Below are 22,426 nucleotides of genomic sequence, written 5' to 3'. Positions count from 1 at the left end.
CTTATATTTACACGTTCAAAGGTGTAATATACGAAACGAGAATAAAGGGCGTTATGTTAATTGCAATGACCGAATTTCGGCTCGAGCACTCTTTATACGGACCTCAATTCAAAATATGACGAGAAGCAGCGATATATCCCGTCAATGTCGATCGAGATATGAGAGCGGACGGACTAACATTTGGATTTATTTGATCTTCTCATATGCACATCATGAAAACATCAATATCTGACTTCAATGAACGGGCGATCTACATCCAGCACGATGGGGTAGGGGGGGGGTAGGGTCTTTTTGCATATTCGAGAGGTAAAAATTTTCAAGGTGGAAAATTCCGGGTCTTTGCGATACAGACGGGGCAAACATTCCTTCCCCCAGGAAAACCGCTCCAGCGCACCTGAACGGAGACGCTCCAATCGACTATTTTCTTCCCGTCAGAGTTGAGCTCACGGATCGTCGCCCCTCCCATGAGCGAATCTATTTTCGGAGCCATAACATCGGAGGCCGGTGAGACAGCTAGCGGCCGGCGGCCCGCGGGTCACCCGCCGCGCATGGCGTCGTGAATCGAATCAACGTGTTTATGGCTTCCGCCTCAAGTCATCGGGAGCGCGGTGATATCTGACATCCTAGAATTTAGACAGCTGATCAGATGCCCACCGATGCCCATGAAGTCTCGTGTGGAGCCGGGCTGGACGATTCGGTTTGAATTGAGGCGCAGGAGACTCTCAAGCCAGTAATACTCTGGTGCACTACTCCTAGCAATCGAGAGCTTCGCTCGAGTGCAGGTTCCGCCTACGATGTTCTTCTAATCGATCAAGAAGCAAGCCACCCCGAGTCATCTCGAATTCCTATCGGAGCACATCGCAAATCCAGAACATCGACGGATTCGTTTTTTGAGTCACAATCCACAATAGAGCCGCATCCTTATCCTCAGTCGAAGATTTTGACTGTGCTCCATGTCATCGAGATCGTCGAGAGAGGAAGGGCATCTCAGGATTCATTCATGGGAGAGAGCTTTTGGATTTCGACAGCCACCGTCATCGGCAGCCCTTCCGAAGAAATGGTGGAGCTGAGCCCGCAGTGGAATACGGGAGCACCAAGCTGTGAACTGGAACCCGATCCAGCTTTCAAGAACCGGGCCGAGGTGGAGTTTAGTGATTTTCCCGGTGTACTCGACGCCAGAGTGTCTTTCGCGCGGTATAATCCCATTTCAATACGGCGCATGGGCTGAATATTTTCCTACACGTGTCGTTCGCATTCATTCTCGTTCGGAATGTGGTTTGTGATTCAAGTTGTTGTGTGTGCACCAAGTCTGTCGCGCGACCGTACCGATCTTCGAACGTGCTCTGAATTCCCGCGCGATCCGGAGCAGTAATACAAACATATCGCCATCCCTACGGAACAGGTGAAGACGAAGTTGACACGTGAACGGGAATCGTTTCAAGTCTGCTCGGAGGCTCGAGTTCGGCTTCTATCCATTCGTTCGTGAGAGGAGTCAACGGTTTTCTCGCCTCGATCTCTCTTCGTTCGGGGAGCAATCGATACGATCGCTCCCAACAGTCGTTAAGCATAATATTTCCTCGATGCGTTCCGAGTCCCGAACCTCATCGTCAACCGAACGTCCTTGTTCTCGACTCAGAGCTCAGTTTTCACTCGGTCGTAGTTTCTATCAATGCTCAGAAATCATGTACCACTTGTCGATATCGTGAGGCTTTCTCACCGATCCCTGTTCGATACTCGCTCGCAAATTGCCACGGTCTCAACTTGGTCAAGAGGCCATATTCTCGCTTGCTGCATCATCCAGCGCATCATGCGGAAAATTGCGAATTTTGTATCGCTCCTGCCCAATGACCTTCTCCATGCTCTATCAGACAGATTCATTCCTCCCTTCCAGATGGATCAAAAACGTAATTGGGTCTTGCACCGCCCCCACAGCGTCGACAGACTCCAAAGAGTCGACGCGGGAGCTCGAATGTCTCTGTACAAAGGACTTGAGACCATCTTGCAAACGAAACCGGAACCCACTGAAACGACGAGTCGAACCTCAGTCAAGATCTCGCTAAATTCGACCTACGAAGACTCCGGTGAGGGGAAAAACTACGAAGCGCGCAACTGGACCTGATGACGGGCTCACTTTTCTCTCGCATCGTATATTATTCTCCGCATTGCTCGATGAGTAAACAAAGAAGATTTCCCTGAGTCCCTCTAATACGCTCGGAATATTTGCAGCCTTGGGTGTTTCTCTGGATGGCGAGACACTCAACTCTCCCTCGGTGAAGCGTGAATCCATCGAGTCGATCACAAGTTCCGATGAAGATCTAGTCCCAGCCGTGGGCGTTGGAGAAAACCTGGAAGAGCTGAAGTTACCCATGATCATCAAGGAGAACGGCTTAGCTAGGGATGAATCCGATTCGAGTGACTTGGAACAAGCCGAGGCGTGAGTGAAGAAAGTCCTTGACGCGATTCTGCTCCCGAGAGTCTAGACAACGGAATCGGGGACACTGATATCGACAGCTGGATTTAAGGATGAATTCGATTCCCCAGGTTTCATGCAGCTCTTGGGCCAGAAATCGACGTCATACGGCAACAAATAGCCAGCATTATCAACGAAGGATTCGTACTGTTCCCGCTGGAGCTCGTCTCTCAATTATACCTTCGATATGGACGTCGGCTGCCGCTGCTGAACGAGGTGACGCGAGCTTCCTCACCGTGTTATCATGTCCTTGATAAGTTTCCTCGCTCTGCATCTTGCGGGAACGCTCGAATCGAGATCAATTCAATTAAACTCCGAAGACTTTTCAGCTATGAAGGGGAAAAGGGTGGGCTTGCATTCGCGATAGACATAGTTACAGTGTACATAATTCACAGTGGTATATCCTTCTCCTTCGCAGGAATTCTCCACCGATAGTCTCCTCAATTGGCTCAAACGCATCTCGTGCCTGAAACTCGATAATCTCATCCTCGGTGTATGATCCGAACGCGAATCGTGAAATTTTTGTGAGAGAGAGGAACCGGGAGTCCTCGGCGACCTGAGCCCTGCGAACGATTTGACTCGTCGGCAGAAATCCCATCCCTCTATCCCAGAATCTGATGGTATCCAAATTTTAGCGAGGAGTGTCCTCGTGTGGTGAAATATCATGCCAGACATTGTACTGATCGACGTCCGATCATTCGAAATAACCGAACCATTCATCGACTACGCTGATCTAGCAATCGATAGAAAAGTCGCGCTCAACTCCTGGCTGGTTCCTGTTGAGATTCGGGCTGTTGCCGCTGGCCTTCCCCAAATTTTGTAATATATAAGAGTTCAGTTAGCTGGAGGCGTGGTCAACGCATGGAGCAAAACGCCGTGATGAGGATGGAAAAGTTTTATTCCCAAATAAAAAATGATTTCAGCTTTCGGGAATTTTGATTTGTTCCCGGAATTCCCTCCCTCTCGCAGACATCGGAGATTTTTTGCGCTGACCAAGCCAGGTGCAACAAGTCGACCCTATGCTCGAGCGTGGGAAGAGCCGGTAGAGCTGATGGGATTCGAGGAAACCGATGGTACTCAGCCAGTTCAAGATTTCGGTTGTGAGGAACGGGAATGATCGGGTTGCACTCGATCCGAAAAACTTGAGGGTTAGGTACGCGGATTTGGAACCGAATCACGGAGTTCTTCGATTGACACGGAACGATTGAATCGAACAAGGTAGTCACAGTTTCCGGGGGAAGCGGGCCCACTCCACAGCTGCTTACCTTTGTTAAGGACGTAGAGCAACGAGGTCGAGGAAATTTCTCGAGTTTTCGGAGTTTCTCCGGAGTTTGAGATTCTCGATGTATCTCACCGGAGTGGAGCTGTTTTACGCCGCGCCGAAATCCATCGCTCTATCGACGCAGCCTCGGCAAACACCAGAAGCATCGCATCGGATCTTGCAGAGGTTCCGAGCATCGGGTAGAGCAACACGCGGCCGGAGTAGAAATAGGTCAGGTGGATCCGCCTAATGATCCTCCTAATTGCGGCTCGTAGATCACCCCTGGCCCAGACCTCCGTGCGGCGAATGTCTCCAGGACCGTTGAGTAATCGAGTGCAAGTATAATTCACACAAAGCAATCGGCGAAATTCTGCATGGATTATGCAGGCTAACCTCGTAAGCGATAAATTGCTTTCATCGGCGCAATCTTCGCGTCGATTATTATTTATCTCTCCCAAACAATCTATGGATCCAATTCACGATTGGACATGCTCATTGTCAGCCGTGAACCAATTCACTTTTTTGCCGATTATCCACGAGGCGATGAAGCGAGTCACGGCGGCTCAGATTACTTCATTTGTCGAGGAGATTGGTCTGCTATCGGACAATCAATTAGGCTCATGACGAGGCTGCGAGCAAGGCTCCTCCGAGCTCACTGAATCGCTGATGCCTCACAGAGGCCTGCATTGCATCGTTGCGTTTTTTATGACTCCAGCAGAGGCTCCCGAGCGTACTGCCTCGAGCACGTTCCGAATAAACGAGTGGAATTCACCAGTATTCTCACGACCCTCAGGAAAATACCCCAGGGAAAAGCCCTGAGTCAGGCTGCCCATTTCCATGATCCACTCACTCAGTTTCCTTTTTTCACGAAGACCGCCCCGCCCCTCTGTTGAACCCCTCTGCCTAGCATCTTTCCATTGTTCTTCACCTGCATATTGTGACCGCAACCCCCCTTTGACCCGTCGTATAGGACAGGTTTGCGCGGTGCTGGGCTGCTTTTGTTCTCTGACCGCATCAAAACCTCATCCAGCGAAGCCCCCGGTCCCTTATTTCTGCTTCTCATTCAATTCACTGCCACGGGATGGCGGGACGATATTCGAGAAACAGTTTTTTGTATTCCCCGCTACCGATTCCAGCCATGTCGACTGACTCACCGCAGACAGTTTTGCTCACAGACGCCCGCCTGGTGAAAGAATTAAAAAATTCGCGCAACCAGCGCGCGACCTTTGATAGTAGAGATGGGTTCTGCTGGTGAGATGAAGATCAGGCTCGCCAATGATTCCTTTCAGATCGGAGAGTTGTTGGTTTCGGAGCTGGCTGCCGCGGGGCTGCCAGTCCCCGAGTCTTAGCCTCAACCGACTCGGCACTAAACAGGGTCGCTTGCCAGGCCTGACCCAGCGCTCTAGACTGGGTGCGGCGTTCGAGCACGGAGTTCTCGCCAGATTCGCTGGAAAGTCATCAGGAATTGAAATTGAAGAATCTGAATTTCCTCGGACACTCGTTGAAAATATCACTTCTAGGAAAATCTCGTGCGGCGTGGACCGCAACGAAGCAAAATCGGTAGGGAGGTCGAGCTTCCGCCGATGGAAATCACTCCACCTATTCCGAGTCTGAGAGTTGACCTCCTCGCCAGTCGCCGACATTTTCCAGCTCGAAACCGGTGTCCGCGCGGTGCCCGCTTCGGAATGGCTGCGGTAACGATTCAGCTAACGGGAGGACCTCCTTGGGGTTTCCGGCTCCACGGCGGACGTGGGCAGAGTATTCCCCTCACGGTGGCGAAAGTAAGCTTGAATGAACGAGTGCTCGATAGATTGTGCGACACCGGGCTCGACTTCGACGACGAAAGTCAGTCAGGCTATGCAAACATTTCCGCATTTCTCAGCCGGAGAAGTGAAGTCTGTGGGTGTTTCCGACGTGAGAACCTGTGATGATTGATGAGTTCAAAGCAAACGCAGCAAGTTGCAGAAACCTTGGGAGTGGTAATGCTTGAATCTCCAGACTGGGAACGTCCAAAGTACCTGGGACTCGTAGAATATCCGAGCGTGTTCCTTAAGTTCGAGATGGTTGCCTCTGACCGCGTTCCTTTGGATCCCTTGCGGGAGTCTCCCACGCGACGGATCTTACACCGACTCCCACATTCTCCTGAGGCTCGAGAGTGGAGATCGTGAGGTCTCGGGTGCGACAATTCCTAGCGGGAGCACCGAGCGCTGTGTGCCCCTAAATTGCGGGCTGCCATAAACTACGGCCCCTATCGACCGTGGGAGTTCACAAGCGGTATCGCTGTTCACGGGCGTTGGTTTTTAGAGGAAAATGCCGCTTCCCAAAGTGTGAGCAGGTCTAGGAAGCGCGAGGCAGATGCTTTTCCGGGTTCAATCTCCCCGGAAGATTTCGAACAAATCTCCTCCCAAAAGTATAAACCACCGCGGGGAGGACTCGACCTCTTACAACGTGGAAACTTCCATCGCTTGCGACGTTACGCATCGCGAGGATACGCCGCAGGCTCGATGCTGTCGGTCGGGGAGTCGAATGCATGGAGTTGAAATTCCTCCGTCGAAAAGGGAGAGATCTGATGTGCCCGCGACTGTGTCGAGACAACTGAGCTCTTGTTCTCTGTTTAGGTGAGGCGCAAGAGCAAGTCTTACGGCCACCTGGTTGAAGGAGACGAGATCCTGAGTATAGGTGGGAAAAGTGTGGAAGGTCTCAGTCATGATGAAGCGATGGCATTAGTGGACTCGCACGCGGATCAGCTCGATCTTTCTCTGAGAAGGTAAGAACCTGCACTGCATGCCATGCTCACCGCATGTCGATCCGATCGTTCCCACGCATATGCATGATAGATCAGAATCTTATTGTTGGATTGAGCATTCGCTTGGAGTATTCCGGCAATACACAGATCATTTCGTCCGAGTACGAGAAATCGCGTTTTTAGACTTCGGCATCGAGGGCAGTTCCTTTCGTGGTCGGAGATATCGGGAGTGCCCACTGAGGGATACTCTCGCAATTTCCTTCATGGGGTGTCGTTCGATTCATCGCTGTTACCTCAAATGACCGGACTTCGGCAATTGCCTGAAGGCTGGCGACAGAGAGCTTTTGCATCTGTACGGCTAACGCGTGATATAGGTGCAAGACCTGATATGAATCATAACGAAGCCGTCCACCTAGGTGTATCCACATGTACGCATTGTGCATGCGAGATTGAACATCATTGAACAAATTGCGCGCAGTGCCTCGTCTTCGAGCTTACGGGAGGTTTTCAGAGATAGGTAGATCCGCAGGCCAGGTTTCTTATCGCGGTTTCGTTGCTCGGGAGCGGCTGGGACCTCTAGAAACAGGTCTCAGAATGAAACGGGATTCTTTATGGATGAAATCCTCATTCTAGGATGGTACTAGCTTTTCCCGCTGTCTCAGTGTTTTAGTGAGAAGAAATCTTCTAGTAGAGAAGAAAATCCCTGTTTTTGAACATCGTCCCTTACATGAAGCTTATAAGACGGGGGATATTTTGGGAAGTCAGCACGTTGCGGTCTCGATTGCCCACCAGCGGTCACATTCGGAATTACTCCAATGGTATCATTTCCTTCATTGGGTCAGTTTCGTCCACCGAGACGACTCCCTTTTTTCCTCTTGCTGCCGGTGTCTCTACCATTCGGCCAACTAGCTTGATGGTCGGTCGCTCAGCCGCACACACGCTTGCTTAAACGCACACTCACAAGGCGCGTAGACAGACTCGTTCTTGTTTTGAGACTTAAGCGCGGGGAACATAGGCCACGGGGCCAAGCCGCTCATAGCGCGAACATTGTTCCGGCTTTGGGTGTAAGTCAGGACTCTCCGGAAGGTTCGCCAGTCTCATGCTAGCTCACGCTTGGATACACAATTCCCAAAGCGTCGAGGAAGATCTCCGCTTCCGTTGACGTGACTGGAATGAAAGCGATGCTCCGGGGTAGATGGCTCCCATCTGTCCGAACTCTCCCCTTTTACGATGTGGTCCCCCGTAGAGCTCCATGGAAGGGTAGCGTTTTTCAGTGACTGTAACGTCATTACGCATTCATTTCCAGGTCGGGAAATCCGCCGCCGATAGCCGAATCAATAACTACGGACTCGAGCCGCGCCGCTACGGCAGCCGGCGCCTCATCGATCACTTCCAGCCATTCTCCATTCCAAGAGTCGACTGACCGCGAAAATCACAATGTATCCGCATCGATCGATGCCGCCCTTCTGAAAACGTATTCGAGTCCCGTTGGCACCGGTACTCCGAGAAATCAACAAACCGGAGGCTCAGTAGAGAGCACCGTCGGCCGCGAAACTCTATCCCAAACGCAATCATCGAGCCACTCCTCAGCCATGGATATCAAAACCGAACGAAAAATCAACGAAGGCTCTACGACCGTCAATATATCCGGAGCGAAATTCGATCTCGGTAGGTGGATTTTCACGCCCACCCTGTTTCTTGGTATTCGATGCCGCATCTGATCGCCCCCCGTACGATATAATAATAATAAAGTATATTATAGTTCTGTATCGGAGAAATTACACATCGATAGTGAGGGGGATAATGATGGAATGAATCAAATTCAGGATCAGATTTCAATTCAAACGCGACCAACGCCTCGAACCCCTTCGCTGGAATGGAACGAATTCTCGAGAGCGAAACCAAATCATCAAAGGAAAATATCCCCGGCGGTGAAGTGAACCGACTCGAAACTCGAGAAACGAAAATAGTTGACGGAGCATACGTCCAAAGCCACACGACCATGTCTCAGGTAGGCCCACATGAACCCAAATGATATTTCCCGTCAGACACGGGACAAGAAACTACTCGGATTAGAGGTCAGAACCCGTGTTTCCGGGAATGTAGCAGTCGTTCACACGGCGTAGGACTGGACAGTCCAACAATATACTCGGAAGGAATCCTCCTCGAAATTTCGAGCGGATGGCATGTAATTATTCGAGGGTGCGCTATCGTGCTGGGAGCAAGACCTCCTACGCGGGTTCCGGCGTCGGTTCCAGCGATTTCCTTGACGGTTGGCGCGAACTTCGCTGATAGCGTGAGAAGCTCCGAATGATTTTTCTTGAGAAATTTTGCGTAGTTTCTCCAGAGTACCGGTCTGGGAAAAGTCTAATTGACTCTTCCCGCTTGGGCTGCGCTAGAGCGTTCTCGTTCCCGTCGAGAGTGCGCGATTCTCCGTACTCGGCCCTGATTCGCCGAATGGTAAACAATCTATGCTCAGCGGAAATGTAAAAGCGGACCGCAGGCTCACCGAGATCCGCATCCCGCTCTCTATTCACAACAATGAGCCCGAGCTGATCGTTGGCCAACTTGGGTAATAAATAGTTGCGACACTGAATCGAATTCGAATCACCAGCCGAGTCGATCCAGGCCGGCGAATTCGTTCCGAGCCTTGAAGTCAGAAACGGATGCCACTGGCCTACTCAGCTGTGCAACGAGAAAGCTTCGGCGCTAGAGAACATGAACGAGAATTTTTCCTGGGTGATTCAGCACGTCCGCGCTCTCGCCCAGGCGTATTTCTTCTCTTGAACAAGGCCTCGGCCAGCTCAGTCAGACAGGCCCGTGCTCTTCAACGAACGAGTAAGTAATATTCCGTTTGCATGTTTTCACGACGATAAAACTCTAGAGGCTCGTTCTCGTTCGTATCGTTTGGCGCGTCTCGATCCGCGAGAACCCTCGCTGATATCGAGATGAGGCCTCAGACATGCCCCCATCCCCCCTTGGCCGGATAAGTAATAACACGGCAGTTGAGAGCATCATATACAGATAATGTTCGCTTGCAGACAATGCCGCTCGTACCGCACACCCAGCTCACACGCAGAGCGCATATCGATCCGCTGCTATCGCGCCATGACGATTTTGCGGCGGAAGTGCAGAGGGATTTTAATAGGGCCCGTCGGCAGATGGACCGCGACATAACGGCAGCGGTTATTTCGCCGCGGTTCGAGGCTGCGCGAGGACTCAGTTACACAAGCTCGTATCCGCACAACTCTCTTGCCTCGACGTCGTCTACTTCTTCGAGCCATGATGTATCCAGGGTGCGTAGAACATCAATCAACTCCATTAGATCAGAACTTCCAGATGCTGTATCGGCATCAGAGCGCAGACAGTTTCAGGACCTGAGCGTCTCGGATTTGAAAGAGGAGTTCCTATGTGGATGTGAGGAATCGTTTCCGACCGGGACCATTTTCTCCTGACCGCGCATTTCTTGTTTTCCAGAAGAGCGAGTCCGAGAGCAAGCATTCCTACGAGAGCAGTTCCACCAGAAACAGACGCTACTGACAGGCTGATCGTTTCAGGAGCCTGTAGCGTTTCAATAATTTTGACATAATAAAAATTCCTTGGAAAACAATCGTGTCGATAATTGTCTAGAGCAGAGAAACGCTTCGTATAGCTCGGATGGCTTACCAGTGGAAGAATTTAGTCGGTCAGCCTTGGCCTTATCGAGGCCCGCTAACGCTACCCAATGTGGGTGGCATTGGTAGAAGTATGTATGTCGAGCGGCGCCGTGTATCTTTCTGAGTTCTGGAGTAGCGGGAAGCGGCGGAAATATACCGCCATGAGGATGTTACTAAAGAACTAAACAAGGAGCTAGTCAGAGCTTCCGATCTGACGTTTCAGAAATCGCTATGGAATCTGACGCTAACATTGTTTCAAGTTTCAGGACTCGTGAGATCTGATGTTGAGTTTTGGAATGAAGCCGTTTTGGAGATCCTCGGTTGAAATTGAACGACAATTTGATCCTCTTCTTTTTCCTAGATGTCGAGCACGACTTCAACGACTGGACCTCTGAGCATCTCGTGTGGACCGCAGTCGACCTTGGACGAAACGATCTTCGTTAGTCCAACCGGGAAACCCATCAAAGAACGATACTATAAACCGCTATCCGAAGAGCAACAGAAGGAAATCGACGATATAATGGCACCGATTCTGAGCAAAAGTACGAAACGAATCTATGCTAGAGTCTGAGCCTAAAAGGCCTCACGTACTTTTTTTCCTAAGCGTTAGTTTCCACTCGGATGCGTCTCAATTATTTTTATAACTTTCACAGGAGGGGGTCCCTTGTCTCTGCGGGCTCTCGCACGATTTTTCCTCGCTAATTGAGGCATAAATTATTTCCTGCAGAAAAAGTTTTCACTTCATCCTCCTTCTACGTGGACGAAAATTGCACCTACCCCACCGTCGAAGAGCAGGTTGGCATGGCAAGAAAAATCGCAGAGTCCCTGTCCAGCGACACGAACAAGCAGTCGAAGGGAGCGAACATGTTCTTCCGGCGAGTCAAACGGAGCCACAAGTGGGTTCATCAGGGTGAGTACTGTGCACGAGATATTCCGGGGCGTATTCTTTCTTCATATACTCCATAGCCATGTACACTTCGATTTCGATCTATGGCCTACATCGCTACGAGTCTGATTGAGGAAATTCTCGCGAGTGGTCCCTGCAACGAATCCAGGTTGCCGTTCCTCGTGTGTCAATCAAAGTTTCCTCTAGCAGCGCCCGGAGTTTCTGAATCCGAATACACGGAAAGCGAAGATTGTTCAACAGTCCCTGATCCCGACAAGTTCCCTGGAGTCAAGATTTCCAAGGTGAATGTTTGGATAGTCTTTGATAATCAAAGCTCTTAATTCACGGCTCTGATCGCCTCGACCGCAACTCTCGAACCCCACCAGCTCCACCGCGCATGCTCCAAATCCCCATGCTCACCCCATTCCGGGCGGCGAAGGAACCCCATCATTGCCGATGGAAGCTTTAGAATGAGACGAGGGTCTTTTTTGCTCCCAACTGAGCTCCATTCGTTTTTAAGGAACCACCGAAGCTGAAGCTACTCATGGCTCCTTCTGTTCCGAAAGATCAATGGGATAAGCCCGCACAAGACCTGACCGTGAGCCCCGAAGTCTGTCTGGATATTGTGAAGGGTCTCAACTCACCGAGCGGGAAGGGAGCCCAAATGTTCGCGAAGCGCAAGAAGAAGGTTCGTTAGCGTTCCAGTCGTCGGAATTTCGGGCCGTGCCCCAAAAATGCCGGATTAGAGTTGAGAGGAACACCTCGGTTTCTGCTTCTCAGACCCGAAATCCCTTGATTTTCGCTCCTGAGTGGACGATTCATGGAGTTTAGAATATGCAAATATCGTTTGTGAGAGGAGGAGTCTGGCTCGGGACGACTACTCCGAGCTCTATGGAATTTCATTCGGAATGAGGAGCAGCATTTAGGTCCGTCTTCCTCGTGGAGCTGGGGTTAATTTTCGGTCCCCGGCCGGCTCCGGGAAGGTAGATGCGAGTTTCGCCGACGGGGACAAGGATGATGGAGCCCAGGAAGAACATTCCTGTACTTATGAGAAACAAGTCTAGCTCTGTTGCGAGGATCAAGTATTAACTTGTTACATCGTGAGAAACCCTCTCGCTATTTTTTTCCGTGTGGCCGGACGGGCGGGATAAAATTCACCCTTGATCCTGCAGTCCGAGGATTGGATAGTGGACGTCGACAAACTCAGAGCACAGCTTGGCGACAAATGGCCTGAGAAGGAGAAAGAGAATGAAACTCAATGCCCGAGCTTCCCGCCAAAGCCCCCGCCGAAACCTTATGTCCAGGCACCGCGTGTCAGAACGCCCGCGGACAGGTAAGCGTGAAATGATTCTCTGTGGGCGGTGTGTCTATCGGAGAAAGTTATAGAAAGCTCGTTCCTCTGTATCGAGAAACTGCGAGTCTTTCCGTTCCGCCTACAGGTACCTTGAGCGAATATCACAGCCGACGCGACTGCGTCTCATCAAAAGCCCGTGGGAAGCCGCGTCTGAGAGTCCTGTAGGAGCTGTGGACGCAGCTTTCCAGACCATAAACGGATCAGGTGAATGAGACGGACCGAGCATCCCATTGTCCTGCGGAATTCGAAGATCTCATATTCTTTCGAGCTCAGTCCCGAGTCAAAAATGTCTTCTAATCTGAACAGCGCCGTGTGTTAAGGCCTGTGTGGAGACGAGAACTCCACTGAGTCCTCTACCGGTGGCCGACGTTCCTTGCGTACCGCTCGCCGGCGGCGCAAACGATACTCTGAGAGCTCGTTTGCCCCGCGGCTGGGGCTCCACGCAAAACGTATGCGTGACTATGAAGAAACCAGGTGAGCGGGTTTCCATTGTCGCCGCCTTCCCTTCGCATTGCTAAATCTGGAGAGGTAAAATAAATTCCGAATTCCTTGCACATAGAACCTCCACCGCCTCCTCCGAGACCGAAAACGATCCGTCCGCAAAGGTACGCTTCCAGTGCGGCCTCCCGACCGCGGGGGGAGGCCCCCGTGCCACTTCTCCCGTTCGAATGCGAAGCTCTGCCGCCTCCCCAATTTTTCAATGCTTTGGGCGAGCCTTTAGGAGATTATCCCAGCTTCCCGATGCCGAACCAGGAGAATGTGCCAGCGCAGGCCGACCAAGCACGGCTGTTCAACCCGTACGACGTGAGTGTTCTGGTGCCATTGGCGCGATTGTTGCGAATAAAAACTAACTGTTTTTCGGCGCGTCACCTCTCACGCAGAGCGGAGGCGATCGATTTGGAAAACGCTCCTCGCCAAACTTTTTCCTCTTTTCGACGCTTCGGGAAGCATGACGCGAGTCACAGTCGAAAATGAATTTCCACCAATCGGAGCGTAGAAGACTTATGAGATGTCGAGAAGGAATACTAACGTTCCAATGAATTTCATTCCAGCGCCAGAATTTCAACTCGGCTCCCCGCGGATTCGGTTACGGTTCCAGGCGGAAGACATTTTCGCTCGGTGCGTCTGTGAATAGCAGAATATCAGCGATCGGATCCAAACATTATGAGGAGCCGAATAGGAAGAAGCAGAAAGTCGTGCGTTGACCGCAATAGATGCACAATAGAACAAAGTTCAGAGATCGCGCCAAAAGCACGGAAAACATTTTTCACACGCATTCTGACCGTTGCTGCGGCGCGTCGGTGGCTCGATCCGACCGTCGGCATCGTTGGCAGCGCGTCAGCTGATCGGACGTCACTTAATCCGAACGGAGCAGCGATTTCGGATTCGCACCCATTTCCCTCTCGGTCTTTATTTATTGCAAAGCTCATTCTTGGTTCACTAAATCTATTCGTTGAGCCACATTTTGTTCTCTGCTCGCGATCGTTCTGCAACACTACGGCATCGCTCCATTCGACAATGACACTGATGGTCATGACGCTGATGATGGAATCGCTGATTTCGTTTCGGCTACATGGATGATTTCGTAGGAGATGACTCCGAAAACCAACCTGACTTGGCTCATTGTCGGATGGCTATGTTGAATTCCCCCGCCGGGCCGCAGTACGACCACCTTAAGCAAACATTGCCGTCACCTCACAAGCCGCGTTCTACTCCATTGAAATTCACTGTGTTCCGGAAATTCGAGCGACGGCCTGACCGTGCAGAGTCGTCAAACTAGAGTCATTCAGGAGACACCGGAGTCCGATTGAATTCGCGTTCGCCCAGGAATACTTTCGTGGCAAGGATTCAACGCAAACTGTTCCTTTTCTACCCATCTGTCCGTCGAGGTTGTTGTTGTAAATAACTTACGCAAGCGTCTTTTCAATATGACCGAGGTCCGCTCATCCCTGAGCCAAAAATCACTTTTACTTTCTCAACAAGACAATAAAGTTATCTCTCAAGTGATTGCATTCCAAAGTCTCGTGAAAAGTCCTCTCCCACCACCCAGAGCGTCGATTCCCGAACATTCTGGATCTTCAGTGCCGGGGTTGAGGCAGCGAACAAAGATAGTGAACTTTGCCGTCCATGGAGGGAATCAAGCGGACAATCGACGATATTCGGAATTTATGCGCTTTTCCGGGCTTTTCTCTCCCCTGGCTATCTAATCAAGGGACACATCACTGGATGAAAGGGTCAGCGCGAGGTCTTGCTGGGGCTCCCAAAACGAGCCGTGGGTTTCCAGGCTCGATCCCTTGTTCAGGCCGTCCCGCTGGCACACCTATCGATACGTTCATGCCCGCAGTCGAGGAACGGGAATCAATCTTTCGGCGTTCCCACGGTTTTCCACCATGTACCAGTTCACTCGATTGCATGCATCATCATCAGCATTCTAGTGGCCGGTAACCGGCCGGCAAGCCAACAACCCACCCACTCGTCTCACTCATCTGCCGGGAAAAGAGGATTTTCTCAGTTTAGGGTCGGCGAACGGTGGCAGCAGCAGCAGAAGACGCGGCACCGTTGTTCGCTGCTTCTTTCGCTCGAGAAGCTCGTTGCTGCTTTCCGCAGGTACTTGTCGAACGGTGGCAGCGACGCTTGCTGGAGCAGCTCCTCAGAATCTTCTTCAATAACTTCACTCTCCCCAAGATGGCGTAGACTGTCGCCGTCCCCGACCAGACTGGTCCGGAGCGACTGGGTCAGCTGCGATAGAATCGTCAGCTAGGGCAGCTTTTGATCAGCTCGTCGTCCCGTGCATTCTGAGATCGAAGTTTCAGCAGCTGGTTTCTCCGTTCGCGACGGCTCGATTCTGTGAATAGCGCCTGCTCGCTGAGATCTGGATTTGCGTCGCAAGCTCAGCAAACGTGAATGAGGGAAACGACTCGAGATTGAGGTGAGAGCTCAGAATATTTCGGAGAACTTTCTAGCGGGGAGACTCCAGCCCGGCCCCGAGCCTCGGACGCCTGTGACTAGGTAATCTGAGCTTTCGGTCAAGCCGGTCCCATAGCTCAGAGTTTGCGATCTCAGATCCGGGCCAGCAGATCGGAGTTTCAAATCAGTGTCTTCACTGATTGGTAAACACTGCCCGTAGTGCAGATATTGGAACACGCGTTGACCGTGGCCGCCGGAATTGTGTCAGCTGATCGGCCAAAGTTCATCACCCACTGCAGAATCGCTCCGCTGACACAGCTTCGGTCGGGACTTCGAGGAAACCATATGTATAGGCCACAGAAAGCAATTGTTCGGTCTTGAAGAATCAAGATGCTGTTCTGGATACCGGCTGTGGATCACGGTGATTGTACTTTCGCATGAGTTTCCGGCCATGAGCTCGAGAACGGCAGTGGTTTGGAGCTCTTACGGGATATCTTAGGTTCGGAGGATCTGTTGGAAACAAAGGATCGGGGAAGGCGTCGACTTCCCCGTTCGTCGACTCGGCGGAGATCCCTCCTTTTGTTTGATCCTTCGGTCGTTGCTTTCTCTATGTCGCTGCTGGCGACGGTCTTTTGTTCCGACTCTTCGTAACTGTTAGTCCGCGGGCGTTGTCCCTTTTTTTCCTGCTTTGTTTTCGCTCGAATGCATTTTCCAAGGCAGAGGCTTGCACGGAAATCATGACGGACACCCACAGACAAATTGACAGCAAATGGTGAGATGAATCATCAGGTCGCTAAAGCCTTTTTCCCGTTCGCTTCCTGATGCTATGTAGTCGATTGAGCCCAGCGGAAGGATCATTTCTCCGGGGAGTCAGATTGAGCTCTACTGTGTCACGTTAAGGGAAATCCTGTCGCCGCACCCCTGAATGGGATTCGTTCAACAAACCGAAACAGCCGTCGAACTCTGGAGATCAGAGATCGAGTCCCCGGCTGATTCCGAAATCGAAAGCGATTGACGCCTCGCATAAAACTCAGAAGAGCTCATCCGAGCCATGAAGACGCGTAGGATCGCGAATCGCACCGAGGGGAACAGAAATTCAAGAATTAAGTTCATTCAAGTATCCGGATGTTGCAGTCGATTCCCTTCCGCACTCGTGCTAGCCCACAGCTGTTGCGGATATTATTGCGGAGTTCGAGATCGTGATCACCGAGTAGGTAATCAAGACCGGTTCCTTGTTTTGACTCCCGAAAGCCTGCGGTCTGCCCGGCCTGCCATGCCGAGTTCCGGTTTAGAAGCGCGATGGCGACATGCAAGTTCACTGGGCGTAACATGAGATTGCGGCCGACGACGACGAATCAACTAGGGGAGTGCACTGCATCCCTTCCTGAAATTATTTGCGTGAATAAATCACATCAGACCAAGCGATTCTGATTCGCTCGGATAATCTAGAAAAGGAATCTTGCAGAAATGCCGATAAGGGGGGTGAGATAAAATCTAGATCGATCTTTTCAGATGGAGATGGAGGGTTCGGAAAATGAACTTCTGGAGGGAGCGGATGAAACCTCCGGATATTCAATGGCTTTCGATATACACCACTTCGCAAATCACCTCCACCAATTGTCAAAAGGAATCACGCTCTCGTCTGTGGTCGGTGAGTAAGCCAGCTATCTACCTAGCTGGCTGATTAGCTGGCTAGCTTACTTAGATATGGAAATTTTCTCCTTCGACCAATGGATTGGCTACCTCGTTGTGGAGCAACAACAGCTAATTAGAGGAGTGAACAAGATTGTCGCCGATGACTTCCGGACGGACAAATCTATGCGCAACATGAGCCCGTTCATAGCAACGACGACGCAACGCAAGAACTCGCCGCTTACGCGATTAACCATCCACTCCGGCAGGTATGAGCTGTCTCTGCTTAGGCGTAGCGGCCTTCAGTGCGCTCTACGAGAGCATCATCGTCTCGAGACAGTACCTTCGCGAGGTACGTCAGCGAACCAAAGAAAGTGTCTACGTTCGATCCCGTCGCTGCAAACTCGAGAAAAGAGCTTTGCCCACAACAAGCAACGACCTGGTTTGCGGGCGTCATCGCATTAATGTCGACAAAATCTGGTACAGGTGGGTTGACTCGACGCTATCATGCTGAAATCAGTCCGATCACTTCGATATCTGCCTGCTACAGCCGCCGCCTTCGTCTTATTGGCCATCGTGGTGGTGGTGGTCGTCGTCGTCGACGTCGTCGTCAGATCCCGAGACGAAGTCAGTGAAATCACTTACGCTGGCTGCTGCGGCGTCGGCAACAATAGTCCAGTTTTGAAAAAACTGAAACTAGGTCGTTCCATTTTATTTCCACAGAATTCGTTTCCATCTGATTCAGACGTTTCTGCATATCCTGCAAGTGATCCTGGGATTTCTCGTGATGGGAATTATTCTCCGATACTCGGGCTGGATCGCAGTGACCGTGCTGCTGCTGTCGGGAGTCGGTCATTACCTAATCGGCGTTGTGGTCTTTCGTAAACCTCTTCCAACTTTGCCCACTTCACTCGAACACTCGCGTGACTGGTTCGCAAAGCTGATCAAGGAGCACCAGGAACTTACCTCAAAGATCTCCTAGCTTAGAATCTACTGACAATCGCGTACCTGACCAGATATTTCTCCGCGAATCCGGATTAGTTTTCGAGCGGTCGCTCCTATTTCATGGAAAACAACGAGCAGCCGCAATCGAGCGCGTCGCAGCAACGTTTTCTCACCATCGAGAAGACACACATAATCGTTCAAACGTGAAGAGTTTTTTCCTCTTCAATATCTGCCTCTCGAGCATTTTTTAACGTACGACTTTCTTTGTCCTGAAGTCCTTTTCTGCTCTCTGTCTTTGATTAGTCGGGATGAGAACTGAGCGCTCGCTCTGGTCGGAGGTTGCAATCTATCTCGAGACGATAGATATTCAATAGCCTCCGGATTGCCTACATGATATCATACTGTGATGAAATACTGTATACAAGAATAAATTGTGCAATTTGATAATCACACCTGATCCCTCAGAAGGTTTCCTCATTGACACTGTTCCGTGTCTTTCGTTTATTCACATAGCCACACATTCGTTTCAACATTCATTCCGGAGCAACGCAGGAACTAGGATGGAGGCAGAAGGGACTTTCCTTTCGAAGCTGATGATTGTCTGAAAGAATCGGTTTCCAATGAAACAGAGCAAATCGTTCAAACTCACTGAATCGCGGCGAAGACGTTCCTATTCCAAATCGCCGTCGAGGCGGGGCGAGGGTGAAGCGCCAATTTCCGTCGAGGGATTCCCGCAAATATTATGTAGGTTTCTCTTGATGTCCGATCCGAGCCTGTCAATATTCCCGATCCGCGCCTTTCGAGGAAAGCCGGCTAACGCTCAAACGAGAGCAGATTGCGACGTTGGTATGATGATATTGATTCATTTTTCGTCCACTCGAAGCCCTCAGATTTATGACGAAAATCACTGCTGCGTCTCAGTACCGGCTATCGTACGAGCGGTTCCTCTTCTGCCACTACTTGAGTCGTTTCTGTCGTCATCGTGCTTGCAGTACCATCCAACTGTGACTTTCTGATCGCAGCGCGTAGTGCCAGCCGACGGCAGAAGAAACGGAGCCAACGTTCGATGAACGGGACTGCAAATGAGAGCAACTCACCGTGTCATCTGCTTGGCTTCGTAAAACGTGTCGGGCAGTTTTTTGCCAAACGTTTCAGGCAGGAGGAGTGAAAGAAGCAGCGCCACTATGCACAAAGATATTGTTACACAGATAGGCACCCACGGAGCCGTTGCGATACCCTGCAAGAATGGAATAATTTCAGTTCGCGTTGCTTCCTGGAAATTATGCGTAGGACGTCGCGTTCCGATCTCTCGTTCCGGGGAACCGATTAATCGTTCGGGGGGGGGGGGGGAAGTATCGCGAAACCCCCGGAAGGGGTGCACGCACGTACGATTTGTTTGAGAAACGGCGCAGCCATCGCCCCGACTCTGGACGCCATTGCGGAAGTGCCGAGTGCGACCGAACGTACTTTCGTCGGGAAGCACTCAGACACGTGGACGAGCAGACCATTGAACAGGAACATCGATGCCATCTTGCCGAGGTTCGCCAGGACCATCCGCATCATGACGGAATCTATGATTTCGTTCAGTAAAGGGTAATGTTCAATGGACGACGGGTCAAGAAATCATCGTCGAAAACGCGGATTGTTCTCTCCTGGCGTTCCGAAAAGATTGACTCGCCTTCGGTTGAAAAGAGCAGAGCGATGCCGGAGAAGATCGCTAGAAGATATGACCATAAATAAACGGGCTTTCGTCGAAACGTTCTCACAACCCACCACGAGGCTGCCGTGGTCGGTATTTCAAGTAGCGCCATGTAGACGACACCCATATAAGGATCGCTGCCGATATCCACTATGAAATACATCATGTGGTAATACAGGAGAATAATGACAGCGCTGGGAAAGAGAGAAATCATGATTCTTAGGGAATCGTTATCAAACATCATTATTGTCGCCTGGGATCTTGCTCTAAATCAGACACCGCTTCGTAAAAGATGCGGGGTCGGGGAGCTCTCTTATTGACAAGGAACAAAACAAAATTCGAGCGTCGGTTCCGAGCCCCGAGGGTATCAGTTTCTACTTTGTCCGAGCCGGCGCCGAAACTCACTATTGACCCCAACAGGAAATCGAGAGCTTGCAGATAGTCCAGCCGCGGACAAGGTCAATTAGTGTTCCTTTGCGCGATCTTTTCTCCTAAAAGCGAAGACATGCAAACTAAGGCGTTCGATTATCTCAGGTATTCAAGTTTCAAGCGGATGGACTGCGCGGACTGGGCTTAGTTCACTGGAAGCACAGCGCCGCTACCCACCAGCATCAACGACGTTTTGGACTCTTCCATGATGGCGTCGATATCGACGTCTTCGTCCCGATCGATTCCATTTCGTTTCACGATCTTCGCCAGCAAGGCTCGGCACTCATCGTATTTGCCCGCGGATAGCAACCATTTCGGAGATTCGTCCACGAGGCTTGAAACGATTCATTGGTCGAATCAATTAGAGTGGGGCGCGCAACTCGATGGAAACGCGTTTAGAATCTCATGCATTACTTCTTCGTTCCTTACTGTAGAAAATACGAACCACGCGAGGACGACGAAAATGAACTCGGGTAATATTATAATCCTTTGAATCAGAACCCAGTCTCTCACGTGATAGGTGATGATGGGTATTATCAGAAGACCAAGACACCAACCAAAGTCCTGGCCTACCGTGACCATAGCCCGATGAGTCGCCCCGACCGATTCAGTGTCTGTGAAGTATGTATATCGCGTGACATCATCGGATTCCCGCTCAAATAGCGCCGCAGGATGGAGCGACACGGGCTCACAAGGATCGCATCGTACTCACAGAGTGCGCTGCTGGCCCTCTTCCCACCGTGACCCGTTGCCATAACGAGCCGGAGGAAACAGAACATCCAGAAATTCGTCGTATACGAAATGCCGAAACCGCAAGTAATTATGACGAAGAGAGAAGCGAGGTAGCTCGTCCTCCGTCCGTACCAGTCCGATAGGTGCGAGAACACGAAGCATCCGATCAGGGCACCGAACATTATTGTGCTCTGAGCCGTAGCTAGCATCCAATCCTGATCACAAACTGCATTCCACTGCAAGAGATGACACCGACCAGATCGATGACTTAATACACAGGTACATGACCTATAGTTTCTCATCGACTCGAAGCAATGTATCACCGCCCACCCACCTGTTCCAACAGCGTACTCTCATGCTCGGTGTGATCGTATTCCCATTCGTGACACTTCTGGGTAGAGTTGTCCTTCCAGAACTCGCACCGGAGATCGACACCTTCGTTCAATTTCATCCAGAGCGAGTCGTTGATGTTGGGCGGCGGCTTGCACCAATAACTCATTCTTGGAGCCATGTAGCTCAAACTCATCACGAAAAAACCGTACGGAATCGAGGATGTGAGTGCTAAGAGAACCACCGGAATATGCCATGGGCCTAATTTATCGAGTACCCGCTCCATTTCGCGGAGTCGTTGGTTCCAACTTGAGCTGCTTCCTCAATCGGGCACTTTGATCGCGTATCGCTCCGCCGAGTAAGCGAGATCGCTCTATCGAGATGAGGTCCGGAACGACACGAGAAACTGTCAACTGCTCGAGGACGTTGTCAACACCTTTATGGACGATTCCTTTGACAGAACGTCCTGTGTGACGTTCCGGCTATAAAAACGCTGCAAGAAAGAGTAAGATGAGCATGCGCTCGCAAGTGATCGGGCGAGCGGGTATATGAGTAGCTTCGCGGAATCGTGCAGAGTCCGCATCGAAATCGGAAACAACGGACAACAGAGAATCTCTGACGGTCTTTATTTCGATCAGGAATATCGGGGGGGCATCCAGGTGTACGACAGGCTAGCGGAATACTTCCAGGGCGAGTCAAACGCAAACCGCAGTGAGACTCACAGGAGCCCTTACAGAAACCCATAATTAGCGGCTAATTGCCTTCCAACTCGTAGCGGGGCGCTAAGCGACGTTCGTTCTTCGAAGCGAGAGCTCTAAAAGGAGTCGTAATTGCAGGAAAAGAGGAAACATCGACAAAGGATGGACCTTGATAGATGCTCACAATAACTCGAGCCCAGTCATACCCGCCTCGGATCGAATTATTCTACCCTGGGCGCTCCTGTATTGGAGGTTTTTTCGCAACAGGAGCATATTCATGAAACCTCGTGAACTATCGAGCTTACTCCCCTTTAGCGGTGAAGAATACCCCTTTCTCTGAGGACACAGTCGCCCTGGAATATCAAGCATTCTCAGCTCTGCGTCATTCATGAAGTGAGAGTAGACTGAGTCCTCGTCTCATCGAAGCATCCCGGGCATGGGGGTTCCTGCTACAATGACACGGTCAGACCCAGACCCAAGTTTCCTGACCCATGATCTGATGAATCAATCGAGCCCTGCGAGAGTCTGTTTCGCCTCCGCCCGCGGGAAAATTCTCGGAGTACAGCCGAAAGAATTTCAGCCTTGCTGCTATTCGAGGTACGACTAGGGAGTCTCGACATCGAGTCTTTCATGGGAGAATCGCTCCGATACGGAGATATACCGCTCGCATCTCCATGAGTA

At 51.0% G+C, this 22,426-nt stretch overlaps 4 protein-coding genes across 4 annotated transcripts; 3 read left to right on the top strand and 1 right to left on the bottom strand.

Moving 5' to 3' along the window:
- The first annotated feature begins 1,726 nt into the window (after positions 1 to 1,726).
- LOC100903995 (uncharacterized) lies at positions 1,727 to 3,387 on the top strand. Its single transcript, XM_018640208.1, has 4 exons — positions 1,727 to 2,081; positions 2,227 to 2,434; positions 2,542 to 2,686; positions 2,889 to 3,387. Exons 1-4 carry the CDS (start codon positions 1,808 to 1,810, stop codon positions 2,967 to 2,969), a joined length of 708 nt encoding a protein of 235 aa, XP_018495724.1. The 5' UTR covers positions 1,727 to 1,807; the 3' UTR covers positions 2,970 to 3,387.
- Positions 3,388 to 5,416: 2,029 nt separating this feature from the next.
- LOC100909369 (synaptopodin-2) lies at positions 5,417 to 13,578 on the top strand. The gene is made up of 13 exons (XM_029111917.1): positions 5,417 to 5,512; positions 6,350 to 6,498; positions 7,784 to 8,178; positions 8,304 to 8,488; positions 10,495 to 10,675; positions 10,861 to 11,043; positions 11,230 to 11,321; positions 11,540 to 11,707; positions 12,192 to 12,352; positions 12,459 to 12,577; positions 12,680 to 12,847; positions 12,933 to 13,177; positions 13,426 to 13,578. The coding sequence occupies exons 1-13, from the start codon at positions 5,417 to 5,419 to the stop codon at positions 13,576 to 13,578; spliced, it is 2,295 nt and encodes a 764-aa protein (XP_028967750.1).
- Positions 13,579 to 16,798: 3,220 nt separating this feature from the next.
- LOC108864466 (probable low affinity copper uptake protein 2) lies at positions 16,799 to 18,049 on the top strand. Its single transcript, XM_018640176.1, has 3 exons — positions 16,799 to 16,931; positions 17,182 to 17,398; positions 17,636 to 18,049. Exons 1-3 carry the CDS (start codon positions 16,799 to 16,801, stop codon positions 17,892 to 17,894), a joined length of 609 nt encoding a protein of 202 aa, XP_018495692.1. The 3' UTR covers positions 17,895 to 18,049.
- A 278-nt stretch (positions 18,050 to 18,327) lies between these two features.
- LOC100909226 (organic cation transporter protein) lies at positions 18,328 to 21,441 on the bottom strand. Its single transcript, XM_003744993.2, has 9 exons — positions 21,052 to 21,441; positions 20,698 to 20,953; positions 20,431 to 20,599; positions 20,163 to 20,319; positions 19,962 to 20,047; positions 19,536 to 19,750; positions 19,247 to 19,428; positions 18,955 to 19,094; positions 18,328 to 18,458 (listed from the first exon to the last, which is right to left on the bottom strand). The coding sequence occupies exons 1-9, from the start codon at positions 21,331 to 21,333 to the stop codon at positions 18,413 to 18,415; spliced, it is 1,533 nt and encodes a 510-aa protein (XP_003745041.1). The 5' UTR covers positions 21,334 to 21,441; the 3' UTR covers positions 18,328 to 18,412.
- Positions 21,442 to 22,426: the final 985 nt, after the last annotated feature.

Source organism: Galendromus occidentalis, unplaced genomic scaffold (genome assembly GCF_000255335.2).
Source record: "Galendromus occidentalis unplaced genomic scaffold, Mocc_1.1 scf7180000077476, whole genome shotgun sequence".
NCBI classification, from domain to species: domain Eukaryota; kingdom Metazoa; phylum Arthropoda; class Arachnida; order Mesostigmata; family Phytoseiidae; genus Galendromus; species Galendromus occidentalis.
Note: the sequence above shows the minus strand (reverse complement) of the source record. Positions and strands in the feature narration are given on the sequence as shown.

Coding starts and splice junctions, on each gene's coding strand:
- LOC100909226 (XM_003744993.2), bottom strand. CDS start 21,333: ATGGAGCGGGTACTCGATAAATTAGGCCCATGGCATATTCCGGTGGTT. Junction 20,954..21,051: donor AGAGTACGCTGTTGGAACAG/GTGGGTGGGCGG, acceptor CATCTCTTGCAG/TGGAATGCAGTTTGTGATCA. Junction 20,600..20,697: donor GAGGGCCAGCAGCGCACTCT/GTGAGTACGATG, acceptor CATACTTCACAG/ACACTGAATCGGTCGGGGCG.
- LOC100909369 (XM_029111917.1), top strand. CDS start 5,417: ATGGCTGCGGTAACGATTCAGCTAACGGGAGGACCTCCTTGGGGTTTC. Junction 8,179..8,303: donor CACGCCCACCCTGTTTCTTG/GTATTCGATGCC, acceptor AATCAAATTCAG/GATCAGATTTCAATTCAAAC. Junction 8,489..10,494: donor GCCACACGACCATGTCTCAG/GTAGGCCCACAT, acceptor TCTTTTTCCTAG/ATGTCGAGCACGACTTCAAC.
- LOC100903995 (XM_018640208.1), top strand. CDS start 1,808: ATGCGGAAAATTGCGAATTTTGTATCGCTCCTGCCCAATGACCTTCTC. Junction 2,082..2,226: donor TTCGACCTACGAAGACTCCG/GTGAGGGGAAAA, acceptor GAATATTTGCAG/CCTTGGGTGTTTCTCTGGAT. Junction 2,435..2,541: donor GACTTGGAACAAGCCGAGGC/GTGAGTGAAGAA, acceptor TCGATTCCCCAG/GTTTCATGCAGCTCTTGGGC.
- LOC108864466 (XM_018640176.1), top strand. CDS start 16,799: ATGGAGGGTTCGGAAAATGAACTTCTGGAGGGAGCGGATGAAACCTCC. Junction 16,932..17,181: donor CACGCTCTCGTCTGTGGTCG/GTGAGTAAGCCA, acceptor CCACTCCGGCAG/GTATGAGCTGTCTCTGCTTA. Junction 17,399..17,635: donor GTCGACAAAATCTGGTACAG/GTGGGTTGACTC, acceptor TTATTTCCACAG/AATTCGTTTCCATCTGATTC.